Below are 18,628 nucleotides of genomic sequence, written 5' to 3' on the forward strand. Positions count from 1 at the left end.
ACCACCTTCTCAAGCACAATTAGGGATGGGCAATAAATGCCGGCCTTGCCAGCGACGCCTACATCCCATGAACGAATAAAAAAAAACAACTAATTAAGTACTTTTTGAAGTGTTGTCACTTTTGAAATGTAGGACACACAGCAGCTAATTTGCGTACATCAAGGTCCCACACACAACAATGAAGAAAACGACCAAATAATCTGTTTTTTGGTGTTGGTTGAGGGATACATATTGGCCAGGATACCAGGAGAACTCCCATCCTCTTCTTCGAATAGTACCATGGGATCTTTTACATCCACCTGAGAGGGCAGACGAGGCCTCAGTTTAACGTTTCATCCAAAAGACGGCACCTCTGACAGTGTAGCACTCCCTCAGTACTGCACTGAAGTGTCAGCCTCGATGTGCTCAAGTCTCTGGCGTGCGGCTTGAACTCACAGCCTTCTGATTCATAGCACGAGTGTTACCGCTTGCCAGGGATGCCTGCTTCACATATCTAAACAACCCCAGAGCTGGAAATACAGGCACAGTCAGGGGGCATCCCTGGTGTGGACAGAAGTCCTGCCGCACTGGAGCTGGGTAGGGCAGAAAGCCTCGGCCAGTATACATATACATTTAGATGGACAATTGAGAAATTTTGTAAGCCAACATTCCAATTTAAGTTGGTTTTTTGAAGTGAAGCCACATCACTTATCATTGTAATGTTAATTCAGCCTAAATCGATGCATATGGTATATCAATTTATAGTAAAGTCAGAACATCTGCAACTGATCACCCCAACCAACGAGTAAAAAAATTCACACTTACCCACAGGAATTTATATTTTCTGCAAGACACATCCACATAACATACAACCTAAATTAAATAGGCATTGTTTATTCTAAAATTCTAAAAATCCCCAGCAATGGAATTTCAACGCATTCCTTTCAAAGAACAAATATGACCATATATCCAAAGTGCACTTGAATTGTTTTTGAAGTCGCTGTTACCATACCTTATCTAATTCAGATTTAGACTTCTTACAATTCTTTATGAAGAACTCTGTCAGTTTGATGATATCATCTTCATTCTCGATTCCTAAAGCCTATGTAAGATGAGAAATGGATTAGAATTTCCTTTTCAATCTTCCAATTAGATATATCCCACAGAAGGTGCACCAAATTTCTTTCTCCCAAGGTAAAAGGGATCCAGCACCTTATTAAGCAGAAAAAGTAACCTAGCTTCTATTATGTTTGTCAGATAGCCCTAAGGAAGATCTATTTAAATTTAGGAAGGACTAGGTCAGTCAGGCTTTCTCTTCCTCCTCTACCCTAGATCAATTTATTTACTTATGATGATACCTATATAGATGCTAGCCATAGTGTTCAATTAACGGATTCATTCCCTTACAAGGTTTATATGGGCCAGACAGATACCCGGGGAGAGATTTAAGTTGTGCCAGTTTTCAATCAGGCTGCTTGATGAGATATTAGAAGGAAAATGTATTTTTGTCTTTGCAAAATTTTAAATTATATACTGGTCCGTAAATTGCTCTAAGCAGTGAGCGAACAAACGGCACTCGCCGCTCTATAGATTTATACTCACGCACAAACTTAGCACAGGGCTTTTGTGTGGCAACTTCCTTGAATGATGAACCGAAAACAGCCCGGCGTGAACTCCAGGGAACCTAGGACATGTGGGAGAGCCGAAAGGATCGATCTCTCCCCACAACCAATCGGATTGCAACATCCTTGACAAGCCACGAAGAGTCAAAACATGAAGTGAAAGCTACAATTGTAAAATCATTGTAAAAACAGCTACAGACAGCAAAATAAAGAGGCGGTAAGATTAAAAGACTGAGATAAAAGAGACAGAAGGAAAAAGTTTTCAAAAATTAAATTTTTAATTTTAAAAAAATGGGGTAGAATCACTCGGAGGGTGAACCAACACTTTTCGCCACTCCATAGATTTATACTAACCCACTAACTTACCACGGTCTTTTCATCAGCCACTTCCTCTAACTAGAAGCGGAGATGAGCCCGGCGTCAGATCAGGTGAAGCCAGGATCCTGGGAGAAGCAAGAGGATCGATCTCTCCCCTCGATCAACATTTGAAATCAATGTAAAAACAGTTATAGACAGTGAAAAAAGAGAGGGTAAGAAATAACTGAATTAAATAAGAGACAGAAAGGAAAAGTAAGAGAAAATTACATTTTTTAATTTGTGTGGTCAGCGGAATTTGCTCTTTGATTTCGCCACTAATAATGGTGAGCGCTGTTAGGCTCACCGTACTTTAAAAGCAATTTCCGGCCCAATATTGGGGACCAATTTTTGCAGTATGACTATTTGTGCCAAGCCTGCAACACAATGTTGCTGTTCTCCCAGTTTTTCATTTCAAAATTAATATTACAAAGATACCATTGAACCCTATTTTTATACCACTCTTTGATCTAATAAAGCTTCAACATTTGAAAAAAAATTAATAATCTTCTTGGAATGGATAGAAAATTTCAAAAAGTGTTGCTCCAAATCTTCAAATATGGCAAAATCTGCTATAAGGCCTCATGGTCATGAAGAAATCATGCCTGGTTTGAGATTAAGACTTCATTCATTGGTGGAGCATTTCCAGTCCTTACAGGACGCTAAGTAGGCTTGTGGTGTTCAGGGAATATTCAAATGTTGGAGATCACATCTCAGTGGGAAGCAGGCAACCAAGCTATATTTAAAAACACGGAAAATGTATTAAGAGGAATAAAGTGTGTTTTTAATTTGAATTTTTCTATAGTTTTTGGCCCTTAATGGTAATATATGCTTTTAATTTTTTATGTATTATTGCTATTGATATTGTACTCACCAATATTTGCTTTTTATATCAGATTTAATTGATTCTGTGCAGCGTTTACAATAAATGTAATTTGAGTGGAAAATAACTCCTAACTACATATGTTTGGGGCACTTCTTGCTGAATAAATTATAGAAGACACATGGTCAGACCTTTGTGAACAGTGATACTTGGGAATGGAAAGAACGTTTTTTGACATACATGGTAATTCTCAGTGATATTACCATTTATAAATTACATTTCTTCAATCCTCCCCTTTTGACTACACCTCGTGGCCTTTCCCAACGTTTCATCTTTGCTATTATGAACCTTTTCAATGGGAAAATGGTCAACATTCAATTACAATGTGAACACATGGGGCCTGATTTTACCAGGCCTGCGGGTTTCCGGCGGGTTGGGTTTCGGGCGCGTGGCCTCCGCGCCCGGTGAAATTGGTGGGTTGCCCGCGCGATCGTAGCAGGCAATCCACTAATTGGAGCCAATTACCTGCTCCTCCGGGGTCCACGCTGCTGGTCTGCGCGTCGGGCGGGCTGCGCATGCGCAGTACGATCTGTCAGCTGGAGGCTCTCCAGTTCAAGGGGCAGTCCTCCACTGACAGATGCTACAACCAATGGAACAAATTACAGCATGGAGCAGCCCAGGGGGAAGGCTGCTCCCAGTTTAATGATGCCTCATCCCAGGTATCATCAGATGGGGTGAGGAGGAGGGGGAGGACAGAGATCTTCCACTCGGCGGGCGGGAGGAAGCGGCCTGCCTCTGCCGCCAAGAAGGCCTGGCTCGAGGTGGCAGAGGGGGTCACCTGCACCACCAAAATATCGCCCACCTGCATACAGTGCAGGAGGCGCTCCAATGACCGCAGTAGGTCAGCCACAGTGAGAACACGTAGTCTTTCCCCTACACTCCGTCTGCCACAACACTGCCCCCACCCCACATCTCCTTCGGCACCGCCAACACTACTCTGTCACATCAACCCTCATACCCACTCAAACCCCATCCTCATCTTACCTGCACCTACTCACCTCGCCAGTACTCACCCGCCACTAACACGCAACCCAATCCTCATACAATCTCATGGCTCTATCCCATACTCACCCTCTCGTGCATCTCTCTCACGGCCAGCCTCACTCAACCTGCCACCACCTGTGCTGCAGCCACAGGGCATGCATCACATATGTGCAGTAGGCAGCATAAGGCAAACGTGTCATGAGCATGAAGGGGATGCACAAGGGTGTTTGAGGGTTTGTCATGGGTGTTACCTATATTGAATTTCAGAACAACTCACATCACACATTATATTGGCACCACTACTGCCATGTCTCCACGAATCCTGTCTGTTTTGTGCAATAATGCCCGCTCCTGGGTATCCCTATGAGGACCCACCACTGATGCCACCCATTGTGCCACTGCAGAGTCGGTGCAGGTGTATTTGCAGGGCTCTTCCGCGCAGACGACTGAGAGACATCGGCGGTGTACCCGGCTGCACCCTGGAAGGATGCGGAGGAGAAGTTGTGGAGGGCTGTGGTGACTTTGGCAGCGACAGGTAAGCAGATGGTGCTGGGGCCAGCCAGGAGCAGCTCGGCATGAAAGAGGCTGCAGATGTCCACGACTACATGTCGAGTGAATCTGCGCCTCCGTGTGCACTACTGCTCGGAGAGGTCCGGGGAGCTGCGCCTCGGTCTGTGGACCCTGTGGCGAGTGTAGTGCCCTCTGCGACGTGTCTCTCTTGTGGTAGCCCTCCCTCCTGCTGTACAGGTGGATGTGTCACAGCACTCTGTTGTGGAGCTCCACGTGTCAGAGGTGGACGGCGTGGATGGCGAGGCTGGTGATGCTGTTCGCCCTCCGAGGGGGTCATGACTGCAGCTACGACGGCCCCCATCCGCAATATGGACATCTGAGGGGGTCCGCAAGGTAGACACATGTCGCCGGACCCCGGGGTGAGTGTGCAGGTTGGTGACTTTGACCGTCAGGAGGTGGGTGGTGGAGGCCACACTTTGTCCCAAGTGACAGAGCGGCCTCCTGCAATGGGTGAGGGTCTCCCCCCCCCCCCCCCCTGTCAAATGGACCTTTGCAGCTGCCACAGGCTGACGGCTGCAACACGTCCAGTTCAACTAGGACTGTTTCCCCCAGTGTGTGAAACAGTCCCATGTTTCTCCAAAATCACATACAGTCCCTTAATCAGGTCAGTTAATGACCTGAACAAGCAAAATAAATACACTCAAGTGGCATCCCGCTGGCTTTAATTGCCTGCGGGATTCCCACCAGCGGGGGCTGCGCTCGCACCCCCGCACGTCATCGGGGAACCCGGAAGTGGTCGGGATCGTGGCGCGATCCGGTCACGTGCCTGGATATCGGGATTTTCGGGGCCCCCCGCTGGAAACCCACAGGAAACCCGACGGTAAAATCGAGCCCATGATGTTTCACCTACCTAAATGGAACTTACCGATGTTGTCATTTTTCGGGGAATTTGTTTGTGTGTATTTCACTGTACAAAAAATTGCTGTGTTCATTTAAATGGGTTTGCAATCTGCCTCACTTTTTAATCTTGCCACAATTGAAGATCTGGGTTTCCTCAATGATATTAGGATATTGTAATACATTTTCTCCCCATTCCCAAGTCTCACTGTTCACAATGGTCTGACCGTGTGTGTTCTGTAATTTAGAAATTTGTGTTTTATAATTTACGCAGTAAGTGGTGCCCAGAAAATACACCATTTTGGAAAGCTCCTATCCATATTCCTAGAATGATAGATGATGCCCTTAGCAATGGCTGCCTGAGAGTTGATACATAAGGCAGAGCTTTAGCAGAGCTTACACTTTCAACTACAAAGCAGTCCAGTAATGGCACAGCTAAGATACTTGCTTTATATTGCTATAATTTCAATGGTCATGTGTCACAATAAATGCAGCAAGTTGTGCCAATTTTCAGCCAGGCTGTTTGACGAAACATCAGAAGGAAAATGAATTTTGGTGTATTTTAGTATTCACGAAAGACTTATAACAACAGCCAAGCAGGGGCACCAGATGGTAGGGGTGTTAGCTAATAGTCAGGGGAGCCTTACAAAAAGACTTCATTGAAACACAAAGTGAAAAATACTATCAAGCAAGGAGGAACTGTATGAGCAGGTACCTATCAGCAATGGTACCTATCCATGCAGTTATCTTTCTTTTCAGTACACATTTTGTACAGTAACACCATTCTAATTAGATAAGGCTTCTACTTTAAGGTGCCTATTATGTTTACACTAACTGGACCATCTTAGTTATGTGAAATACTGAAAAAGATGTTTATAGAAATCAGATATAAAATCTAAAGGCTGCAAGGACATTTTCTCATGAAAATCTGTGGCTCTTACTGCAAATATGGCATCCAGTTTTATTAGCGATTGTTCATCTTGCTTGAGGGGAGCAAGAATTTTAAGAAGCTTGCTTTCAATCAGGAAACCCTGTGAAAAGAAAAGAAATTGTTGCTTCATGTTCTAAACATAGCAATACATAGGGGAATTCTATGGAAATGAATATATTACACAGGGAATTAACATGATGCCATGAAACTGGTATAAATGCACCTTTCATTTCCTTATTTTCCGATTGAAGTGCTGCACTAACAGAATGGCGCTTATGACTGGGAAATCCAAATTTTATCCTACTCTTGACTAAAGTTCTTTATAACCTTCTACTGACTTGTGCACTTCATAGTCAACTGAAAAACATTATGTATTACACATATCATCTGTATTCAGAAGAACTATCTTGTGGAAACAGTGCAATGCATACAAGAGCTTCATTGATTACGTACAACAGGACACTGAGCATATTATTACACTGCACTAAGTAGTGTCAGGGAAATTTTACAGGCTGAACAAAGAGATTCTATAGAACAATTATGACTTATAGAATGAAATTCTGAATTCAAGAAGCAACAAAAATACTCACAGATTCATCGCACAAGACTTGTAGCAATGTTTTTACTGTTGACAATGAAATCTCTCCAGGTTTTCCACCACATAATTCCATCGCCTTGTCCTCACTAGCTGAATAACAAATGTTTTGGAAAATAGCATTCCACATAGATGATTTCTCTCCTGTTTCTGATTTTTCCATCACATCTCTGGTCCCTCTGTCTGCCAAAACAAGTTTGAACTTTGTTAATGTCCACATTTTCCTCAGTTCAAAAACTACTCATTTGATGCAATGGTGAAGCGCATTCGAGCACCTAAGATACAAAACCATAGAATGGTGAGATGCAGGTTTGATAACCCCATTCTGTTGATTTCCTGATATCAGGCATTCTACTGCAAGGATATGCTGAACAGAGACCTCCAGGAGATAAAACGATAGAAAAGCAGATTGTGACTCTTCACCAGACAGAACAATAATGAAGGAGAATTCTGCGAACAGGCTAGCTACTCCAATCTCTCAGTCATAGCAGGTATATGGAAAAGGAAAAAGGGAGAAAAGTCAGAAAACATGTGGGTGCATACCCTCAACATAGGAAAACTCAGCCATTGCTAACTAGGCCCAATTATGATCCTTTACTGAGATGGCCAGAAAATGGGCTATGATTTCTTCATAGTCTCTCGTACCTAAACACCTTAAGGCAGCCACCAGGAAGCTTGTCTAGGCAAGATGGATAAGCATGAGGATATTTCTTTTCATTATTTATCACTGTCATCAGTTTTCACTTTGTGGAACACCCCAAAAAGTAACTCAGCTAACAAAACTCAGATATAATACTTAAGTTATTTTATTTTAAGTTATTACCTGATTAATATACCTGAAAATTAGTTTTGCTGAAAATGATCTTGGCTATTTATGTCCGATGCCCACTGATTTTTTTCCCCTATACAACACATTAAAGAATTCCTACCTCCCAGAATAACTTCTTCTGCCAGCTGGACAGCTGATTTTTTCTTCTTGGCACAGGATACAATTGGTCCAACATTCTTCATAAAACACAGATCCGGCATTGTCCAACTCAAGCCCAGTTGTTGCTCATAAATTATTCGGTCAGCGTCAAGAGCTTTCCTGACTAGATCCTTTGCCTCTCCCTCATTCATTAACCAAATACCTTCGAATTTCTTTGCATCAATTGCAGCAAAATGTCTGGTAAAAGAGAAGATGAAGTACAGATTTTCACAACATTTTGCATGCTGAGGGCCAGTAATAAGAACATAAGAAAGCATGGGATGAGAAAAGGCTATTTGGCCTATTAAGCGCATTCCTTCCTCAAACTAACTACAACTCACCTTATCATGGATTATAACTAACCTAATTAATGTCCTGAAGAAAAATTCAGCAAGATTTCTCCCCGTCTCCCAAATGCAGCAAAGTTTCAGAATATCTATCTAACTTTATATAAAACATTTATTTTCCTTGACATGATATTTCCACAGTCCCAACAATTCTGGAGTTCTTATGTTTCATAGAGTCATTGATCTATATACGCTGCGGGGGTGAACTTCCTTGGGGCTACTCCCGATCTACCACCAGAACATCAGCGGAAAACCTGTTTAAATGTGTAAATCGAGTTTCCATCAAAGTCACGGCGGCGGAGCAGGAAAAGCCCTGAGGAAATTCACACCTTGAGTCTCATAATCAATAATTTGGCCATACTGATTTTTTGAGGATTTTTTCCTGAATTCGGGCAAAAAAAAACAGGTAGAATCTGCTGCAAGCAATTATGTGTTTTTTGGATCAAAAATAAAACAAGTGTTTGTAATCAGACAACTTTTGGGTTTAACCAGCAAAAAGCACTTTGGAAGGAATAAATATACGCCACTTTAAGTGAATAATAAACATTTACAACTATCTTCACAAGGTATAATGTTAAAAGAAGTTAATGTACGTTATTAACTCCATTCTCAGCACCTCTTTCCTGATGGAACTGCATTCGCTATCTGTACATCACACAGGTAACAAAAGGTGCTTTATAACTAAACATACTTGAATGCTGTCCATCTTTACAGAGAGAAGATAAAGTGCCCCCTGTACAAAAGAAGCAGAGCAGCTGTATACGTCACACCAGAACCATAGCATACCAACATTGACATTTTAGGCTCTGATTGGAATCAATTCTAATTTTGGAGGTAATTATAGATTTTAACCTTAAAATCAGACCGTTTATATATGATTCTAGTTCTAATCAGATATTTTTGAGCTTTTTTTTTAAAAAAGTGTTAAAACAGCATTAACTGCTTTTGCTAGTAATCTAGAACACTTGCAAAAAAAATCTTTCCAACCTCTAGTCTTACGGGAGACCTGTTAATTTCATACTTAGAATCATAGAATGATGTAGCACAGAGGGAGGCCATTCGATAGGTCATGCCTGTCAATTAGTCCCACTCCCCTGTTCTTTCCCCATAGCCCTGCAAATTTTTCCCCTTCAAATATTTATCCAATTCCCTTTTGAAATTTATTATTCAATCTGCTTCCATCACTCTTTCAGACAGTGCATTCCAGATCATAACAATTCGATGCGTAATTTTTTTTCCCTTATGTCACCTCTGGTTCTTTTGCCAATACCTTAACTCTGTGTCCTTTGGTTACCGACGCTTCTGCGACTAAAAACAGTTTCTCCTCATTAACTCTATCAAAACTCTTCATGATTTTGAACATCTCGATCAAATCTCCCCTTAACCTTCTCTGCTCTAAGGAGAACAATCCCACTTCCCTGTTCTCTCCACATAACGGAAGTCCCGCATCCCTAGTACCATTCTAGTAAATCTCCTCTGCACCCTTTCCAAGGCCTTGAAATCCTTCCTAAAGCATAGTGCCCAAAATTGGCCACAATACTCCAGCTGGGGCCTTAGCACTGCTTTATAAAGGTTTAGTACAACTTCCTTGCTTTTGTACTCTTATGCATCTATTTATAAAGCCAAAGATCCTGTATGCCTTTTTAACAGTATTCTCAACTTGTCCTGCCACCTTCAAAGATTTGTGTACGTACATCCCCAGGTCTCTCTGTTCCTGCACACCCTTTAAAATTGTACCATTTAGTTTATATTGCCTCTCTTCAGTCTTCCTATCAAAATGAATCACTTCATCACTTGTGTGTTAAATTTCATCTGCCATGTGTCTGCCCATTTCACCAGTCTGTCTATGTCCTCCTGAAGTCTGTTACTATCATCCTCACTGCTTACTACATTTCTGAGTTTCGTGTCATCTGCAAACTTTGAAATTATGCCCTGTATACCCAAGTCCAGGTCATTAATATAGATCATATGGAGCAGTGGTCCTAGGGAGGATGTTTCCCCTGGCTGGGGTGTCCAGAACGAGGGGTCACAGTCTCAGGATACGGGGCATGGCATTTAGGACTGAGATGAGGAGAAATTTCTTCACTCAGAGGGTGGTGAACCTGTGGAATTCTCTACCACAGAAGGCTGTGGAGGCCAAGTCACTGAATATATTTAAGAAGGAGCTAGATAGATTTCTAGACACAAAAGGCATCAAGTGGTATGGGGAGAGAGCAGGAATATGGTATTGAGATGGAGGATCAGCCACAATCATATTGAATGGTGGAGCAGACTCGAAGGGCCGAATGGCCTATTCCTGCTCCCATTTTCTATGTTTCTATGTTTCCTAATACCGAACCTGGGGGACACCACTGTATATTTCCTTCCAATCTGAAAAACAACCGTTCACCATGACTCGCTGCTTTCTATCCCTTAGCCAATTTCATATCTACGCTGCCACTGCCCCTTTAATCCCATGGTCTTCAATTTTGCTAACAAGTTTATTATGTGATACTTTATCAAATGCCTTCTGAAAGTCCATATACACAACATCAACCATCTTCATCACTTCATCAAAGAACTCAATCAAGTTATTCAAGCACAATTTGCCTTTAACAAATCCGAGCTGGCTTTCATTTATTAACCCATATTTTTCCAAGTGCCAATTAATTTTGTCCCGGATTATTGTCTCTAAAAGTACTTTCACCACTGCAGTCAGGCTGTCTGGCCTGGAATTTGCCAGATTTATCCCTCTCCTCTTTTTTGAACAGGGCTTTAACATTTGCAATCCTCCAGTACTCTTAGACCACTCCCATAGCTAAGGAGGATTGGAAGATTGTGGCCAGAGCCTCTGCAATTTCCACCCTTACCTCTCTCAGCAATCTAGGATGCATCCCATCCAGACCAGGTGACTTTTCTACTCTGAGCGCTGCCAACCTTTTAAGTATCTCCTCTTTATCTATTTTTATCCTGTCCGATTTCTCTACTACCTCCTCCTTTACTGTGACAATGGCATCACCCTCTTCACTAGTGAAGACAGATGCAAAGTACTCATTTAGTACCACAGCCATGCCCTCTGCCTCCCCAAAAAGATCTCCTTTTTGGTCCCTAATTGGCCCCACTCTTCCTTTGACTAACCTTTTACTACTTTTGAGTTCCCTTTTATGTTACTCACTCATCTATTCTTATACACTCTCTTTGCCCCTCTTATTCCCTTTTTTTAAGATTTCCTCTGTACTTTCTGTATTCAGCTTGGTTCTCCACTGTATCATGAACCTTACATTTGTCATAAGCCTCCTTTTTCTGTTTCATTTTAATCTCTATATCTTTAGTCATCCATGGAGCTTTGGATGCCCTTCCTTTCCCCCTCGTGTCTAGTCTGTACCCAAACTATCTCCTCTTCGAAGGCTTCCGATTGCTGATTTACTGTTTTACCTGCCAAACTTTGATTGCAATCAACCAGGGCCAGATCCCTTTTCAACTCACCAAAATTAGCCCTCCTCCAATTGAGTATTTTCACATTTAGGATTCTTCTTGACCTTTTCCATAACTACTCTAAATCAAATGATATTGTGCTCACTGTTTCCCAAATGCTCTCACATTGAAACATGCTACATTTGTCCCACCTCATTCCCCAGAACTAGATCCAGCAATACTTCCTTCCTCGTTGGGCTGGAAACATTCCGATCAAGAAAATTCTCTTGTACATATTTCAGGAATTCCTCCCCCTCTAACCCTTTACACTATTATTTTCCCAGTCTATATTGGGATAATTGAAATCCCCCATTATCATTACTCTATAGTTTTTGCATCTTTCTGCAATTTGCTCCTCTATCTCCTTCCCACTATTTGTTGGCCTAAAGTATATACCCAGCAGTGTATTAGCTCCTCTATTGTTCCTTAATTCTAACCAAATAGATTCTGTCTTTGAACTCTCAAGTACATTATCCCTTTCCAGTGCTGTAACGGAATCTTTGATCAATACTGCCAATCCCCCTCCTTTTTATCCTTCCTTGTCTGTCCTGAATACCTTGTAGCCAAGAATATTAAGTTCCCATTCCTCCCCTTGATTGAGCCAGGTCTCCGTTATTGCCACTATATCATAATTCCATGTGGCAATTTGTGCCTGCCGCTCACCAATCTTATTTATCACGCTCCGTGCATTTACGCACATGCATTCCAAACCCTTAGTCTCCTTGTGTCTTCTAATTCTTTGCTAATAGCAAAAATTAAAGAACAAGCTTGTATCGACATATCCATGCTCCTTAGCATTTTAGAGATATAGATCATTCTCTGCTCTCAATCTTCTTTTCTCCAATAATACCAATTCAGCTCAACAGCCACTCTTCATAACCTAGAATCCAAAGTCATAGAATCATCCTTGTCACACTCCTCTCAACTCTCTCCAACATATTAATGACCTTTTAAAACCTAGATTTTAAAACGGCTCACATTACTTCAAAAATGGTGTCCCTATTGACCTAAATATGGTTATAACTTGTTTGAACATATCCAGTGCCCTCGGGCTGCACTCCCTTCACATTATTAGTCTGGCTAATAACAACTTGACAATAACTGGTGCAATCAGAAAAATGGCTAATAATCACAGCCCATTTGTTAAGAGGAGGCCAGTTCTTCATTTAGTGTGTTTATCATGTGATAATTCCTCCTCCTCCCTATCCCATTCGATCATTAACAGCTTTAAAAATTAAAAGGACATATTGGGCTAGTAATTGTGGAATTGAGAGTCCTCATGCTAGTACTGTGCAATCCAGGGCTCATGATTGGTGCAGTAACAGAATTTACCACTGGTAAACATAATGGTAAATATTTTAGGTTGCATGGATCATCCCATTATCACATCAGCTGTAACTTGCTTCCAGTCTGATGATTAAAATACAGATATGCAGGATAAAAAAAGAGTTGTCCTTTGAAGTTGCTGGAGGTGATACCAAAGGGAACAGAAAAAAGGTGACTTCCTTCTGAATCACTTGACGATGCTAGAACTTAACAGTCAAAACACATTTATTGAATGGTATGCTAATCTTTCTCATTTATCAGCAGTGTCAATAGCCCATGTATATAGTATAATGTATACTGCATGTGATGTGAATAGCACTTCAATTTCAGTGTCAGTCTAATCTTATGAAACAGTACCAGAACAACTTGAATTTACATAGCATCTTTAACATAGAAAAGTGTCTCAAGGTGCTTCACACGCACTGAGCCAAAGAAGGAGAGATTAAAGGGTTAACCAAAAAGCTGGGTCAAACAGGTGGGGTTTAAGAAGGGTCTTAAAAGAGGGAGGTGCTGAGGCAGAGGGGTTTAGGCGGGAAATTCCAGGGAGTGGGACTAAGGTGACCGAAGGCACAACTGCCAATGGTGGGGTGAAGGGAGGGGGCAGCACAAGAGGCCAGAGCCAGAGGAATGAGAGTACTGAAGGGGTTGTAGAGCTGGAGGAGGTTACAGAGATAGGAAGAGATGAGGCTACGAAGAGATTTAAACACAAGAATGAGAATATTAAATTTGAGACATTTTTTGGACTGGGGCCAATGTAAGTCAACATGGACAGGTATGACGTGCAAGCAAGACATGGTGCAAGATAGGGTACAGCAGCAGTGTTTTGAATCAGCTGAAGTTTATGGAGAGTGGGGGATGGGAAGTCGGCCAGTAGAGCAGTGGAGTAATTGAGTATGGAGGTAACAACAGCACGAATGATGGTGTCAATGGCAGATAGGCTAAGTTAGGAATGGAGGTGGGTGTGTTACGAAAGTTGAAATAGGCAGTCTTTGTGATAGAGAGAACATGGGGTTGGAAGTTCACCTCGGAGTTGAACTGGATGCCAAGGTTGCAAACTGTCTGGTTCAACCTAGACATTGGCCAGGGAGGGGGAATAGAGTTGGTGGCATGGGTATAGTTTGTGGCGGGGACCAAAGACGATGGCTTCAGTCTTTCCCAATGGAGGAAGTTATAGCTCATTCAAGATTGGATGACAGACAAACAGTCTGACAGCACAGAAGCAGTGGAAGGGTTTAAGAGAAGTGGTGGAGAGATAGAGCTGGGTGTCATCAACATACATATGGAAGCTGACACTATAGAGAGAGGGTTTTTAGAGGAGGAAGATGATTATAACAGTTTTGAAAGGGAGGATAGTGCCTGAGGAGAGGGAACTATTTACAATATTGGCTAAAATGGAGACCAGGAAGGGACGTTGGGTGATCAGAGGGAATGGAGTTGGGGAGCAAGGCTGGGTCCAATGGATGAGATAAGCTTGAAGAGGGCAAGAGGGAGATGGGGTAGAGAGAGAGAGACAAGGGTTCAGCGCTCAGGAGGGGATGGGACTTCACGGGCAAAAGGAAAAGGGAAAGCAGCAGAGGCAGCTGAACAGATGGTCTCCTTCTTGGGAGATGAAAAATTCAATTACCTCCTTGCATTAGTTGTTAGAGGTGAGGGTGGAGGAGCAGGGGAGAAGAATTTAAGGACGTGGTTGGTAGTAGAGGAAAGGAGCCTGGGGTTATCTTTGTCCTTCAGGATGAGCCTAGAGTAGTGAACCATTTTGGCAACAGAGGCAAGGCCCTGTCAAGCTTGACATGGTATGACATTGGATGGCTAAGCTATTTGTATGCCAGGTACACTCAACTTACATCCCTTAGACTTGAGGAAGCAAAGATGGGGGCCGTTCCAGAGAGAGAATGGGAAATAGTGATTGTTTTGCTGGGGACAAGGGCATCAAAGGTGGAAGCAAGAGAGTGGTTGAGTAAAGCAATTTTGAGAGTGTGTTTATAAAAGACTTGGAGAACAGTTTTTTTCCAGAGACAGATGCAGTAGGAAGTGAGATTGAAGGAGTCTAAGGGGATATGGCTAGGGAAGGATACGAGGAAGTGCTAAGAGATAGCCTTGTTGATGATAAATACAACAGATACATTTTCAATTAGGATTTTGAAAACCTTATTTTCTTCTGTAGGTCCTTATATAGTTCTACAGTTCTCTTGTATTGGTCTGTTAGGGTCTGATTCTCTTCTCGATACATTTTCTCTTGTTTAGTCAGTCTTGCCTTCAGCTTGTTCAGAATGTCCTGTTGCCTGTGAAGCAATTCACATGAGAAACATTTAAATCAGAGGAGTCATCTTAAAAGTGTGCTGTTGCATACCTGTTGGATCATCTACTGCACGCCAGTAACCCTTTCTACCTCAGGGTCCTTTCCATCCCCAAGACCAACAGATCAGACCAGCAATTATTTGCAACCCATTTTTATCTTAACTGATTTTAAGTGTCACCTTGGCTCAGTGGCAATGCTCTCACTTCTGAGTCAGTGGGTCATGGGTTCTGGTGTATTAGCAATTTTTTCAGTCATTTCAGGGAAAATAATACATTTTTGAATTAACACATACTTTGAATGCAATGTCCTTATCCCACTAACAGACTTAGCAGCTGACGTCAATTGTGTATGTGGCTGCTACTGACAGAAAATGTCAATTTCCTCAAGATTGTAGTGAAATACTTTAACATCATTCCTAGAAGGTCTTGGTGAGATCTTTCCCAACATTTAGGACCTTTTTAATTATTTTGCCTAAATGTAAAAGGAAGCAACATCTTTTCATACAATATCCTTTTTCGTTAAGGCACCAAGTTTCTGAATTAAGGTGACAACTGCTGATATTTTATCCTGCAAACTGACCTAGAATAGTAATTTTATTTTAAATTTGTTTTTGCTATTAATTTTTGCTCTTCTCTTCTCTCCTGAAGGCATTGACTCATGCTGGTGGATGATTCTGTGGTCACCAGTAACCATCTGGTATTTCGCCTAAATGTGCAAGCCTAGACAATGAGTGTCATCTGGATATTAATTGTGGGAGCATCACAGCTAAACCCAATCCTGTTGTTACCCAACATCTAACCACTCTAGCAGGGGTCAGTGAATAGCAATCAAGAGTGGGAACTGTAAATATAGGTGTGCCAGGTAGAATAGTCATAGTAAGCGTTTCTTAATATAAAATAAATACACACATATATTGAAGATTGATTCTGCAGTGGTTACAAAAGTCGGGGCTGAAGTATGGTAGATCTGAGATCTCTATGATCCTTCAATTCTTGCCTCTTTCACATCCCTGATTTTAATATTTCAACACCGTACCTTCAGCTACCTAGGCCCTAAGCTCTGGAATTCCCTCCCTGAACCTCTCCGCCTTGCTACCTCTCTCTCCTCCTTTAAGAGCACCTTAAAACCTACCTCTTCCTGTCCTAATATCTCCTTATTTGGCTCGTTGTCAAATTTTGTTTGATAATTGCTCCTGTGTAGCACCTCGGGATATTTTACGTTAAAGACGCTATATAAATGCAAGTTGTTGTTGTTGTTGTTGTTGTTGTTGCCTCATCAACCAACCATGAATCATAGACTCTTACAGCACAGAAGGAGGCCATTCAGCCCGTCATGCTTGTGCCAGCTCTTTGAAAGAGCTGTCCAATTTAGTCCCACACCCCAGTTCTTTCCCCATAACTGATAGTTTGTAGACTATAGGGGAGTAGCCAGGTATGAATAGGCTTCTGTTACTAATGTACTAGGAAGAGATAAGACTTTGAAGGCTACAGAGAATGAATGAGCACTCAGAGTATTAAGCAGACATTTCAGTATTTCCTAATCCTCAAACTTGTATACATCATTGGATGTATGACAATTTCCTATAATACTTCCACATAAAGGCAATAGGGATATATGACAATATCCTTTATAAACCCAACAGGATCCATGGCTAAGGTCTCTGATGTAGCCCTGGGCCAATACCGATTTTAGTATTCCTACTGCTGTTTTGGCCGAGATCAGGAAACACAGCCCAGACCACCGATGAAACCTAGGACCTTCCTGGATCTCCCTGGTCTGCACAGCTAAATACCATATGAGGCAGCACATTTACCTACTATCATTTTGCAGTAGTAATTTTAAACAATGATAATCACCATGATGTGTAGTTATAGTGCACACTCAAAATGTGGGAAATTGAGACATTTGTTTGGACCCAATTTTCCCCATGATAGAAGTTCCTGATCTGGGCCATGCCAGTGAGAGCTCATAAACAAAGGCCAAGCACTTCGCCATAAAATAAAGAGGGAGAGAAGGAAAAACTGAAAGTTGACTCACTATAAGCTAATTTGCATACTGCCTAGCAGCTAGTTTCAGAGGGTTGTGGGGAGTGATACTTGCTTGCCCTCTCAGCCAGAGATACAGAGGAAAACTATACAATTAAAAATGGCAATGGGATCTATGTGCCTGTTGAATTCTGGAAGTTACATTTATCTACACCTTGTGGTAATTTATTCATCACACAATTATTTCAGGTCATTGTGGTATGTGGGAAGGAGGAGAAACTGTTTCCTTAAATAGGGTACCTACATAAATTAAGATAGCTACAATAGATTTTATTGCAACAAGCCAACGAAAGTTTGCACAAATCTAATGAAGACATCATCTAAAGGTATTGAATTATTTTCAAACCTTGTAATCTTCCTCTTTTGTTGTGATTTGGTGACCGTGTTCTCCTCATCACGTTTCTTCAACACCTGGAAGTTGTATTCAAGTTTTTCTTGGTTTAGTTGGTATGTAGCTTTCATCTGCTCCAGCTGCTGCTCTAGAATCTGAATAAATAATAACGGTCTTAGAAGATGTCACTTAGTACTCCATGTCTTGTGTGGACCTGACACAAACACAAGTCATCTGTAAAGGCTTAACACATTACAGATGCAGTCTGATCTGTTTCTACACAATGTAGCTAGTGGTAAAATAAGTCATGATAAATATGAGAAAAAAATATATAAACATAGCTCAGTTGGTAGGTATATCACATGTTGTCATATTAAGCCATATTGATCAGGAAAGTTCCAGCTTCAATCCCTGTTATATGCTAATCTGATTTCAGCCTAGGTATCAGTGGGATACTGCAACTGGCATCAGCATACCCATGTTAGTGTCGGCAATCCAGTTCCTGAGCGTCAGCCAGTTCCCAGCTTGTAACATGTATGCATGGACGTTTGCTGAGGGCATGATTGAGTTCATTTGAGATACCCTCTGGGTCAAACAGCTATCAGCATCAAATGTCCAATCTCATGACATTAAAATGGCCATTTTTTCCAAACTGGAAGGTTGCTCGCACCCACGCAATCATACTGCACACACTTTTTCGAACTCAGATCTGTTGCTCTTAAGGGGTCTGCAAGGGAATCGTTGAGACTCAGCTAGGTGATCAGGTTTCTGCCCCTCTCGGGTCAGGTATATTGCATACCGTGAGGGCGGGAATTCTGTGTTCTATATTATTTCTTTATTTGTTGACTTATTAGCATTTATACTAATATAAATTGTTTTCTGCAATGATAATATTGTTTTCTTTAGGGTAGATGACAGAAGTTAACTTTCAGAAGTTAGGATGTGGAGATGCCGGTGATGGACTGGGGTTGACAATTGTAAACAATTTTACAACACCAAGTTATAGTCCAACAATTTTATTTTTAATCCCACAAGCTTTCGGAGGCTTCCTCCTTCGTCAGGTGAACGGTGTTCTCTTTGAACACCGTTCACCTGACGAAGGAGG

At 41.8% G+C, this 18,628-nt stretch overlaps 1 protein-coding gene across 1 annotated transcript in view; it reads right to left on the bottom strand.

The window, feature by feature from the left end:
- drc1 (dynein regulatory complex subunit 1 homolog (Chlamydomonas)) overlaps positions 1 to 18,628 on the bottom strand; it is an 88,340-nt gene that overhangs the window by 19,301 nt on the left and 50,411 nt on the right. Inside the window, exons 8-13 of the mRNA XM_067984369.1 lie at positions 17,539 to 17,678; positions 14,996 to 15,130; positions 7,685 to 7,920; positions 6,751 to 6,938; positions 6,171 to 6,260; positions 992 to 1,081 (exon numbers count right to left, since the gene is read on the bottom strand). Of these exons, the coding sequence (XP_067840470.1) occupies positions 992 to 1,081; positions 6,171 to 6,260; positions 6,751 to 6,938; positions 7,685 to 7,920; positions 14,996 to 15,130; positions 17,539 to 17,678 (879 nt within the window). The remainder of the gene's footprint in view (positions 1 to 991; positions 1,082 to 6,170; positions 6,261 to 6,750; positions 6,939 to 7,684; positions 7,921 to 14,995; positions 15,131 to 17,538; positions 17,679 to 18,628) is intronic.

The sequence above is a fragment of the Heptranchias perlo genome, chromosome 5, assembly GCF_035084215.1.
Source record: "Heptranchias perlo isolate sHepPer1 chromosome 5, sHepPer1.hap1, whole genome shotgun sequence".
NCBI lineage: Eukaryota > Metazoa > Chordata > Chondrichthyes > Hexanchiformes > Hexanchidae > Heptranchias > Heptranchias perlo.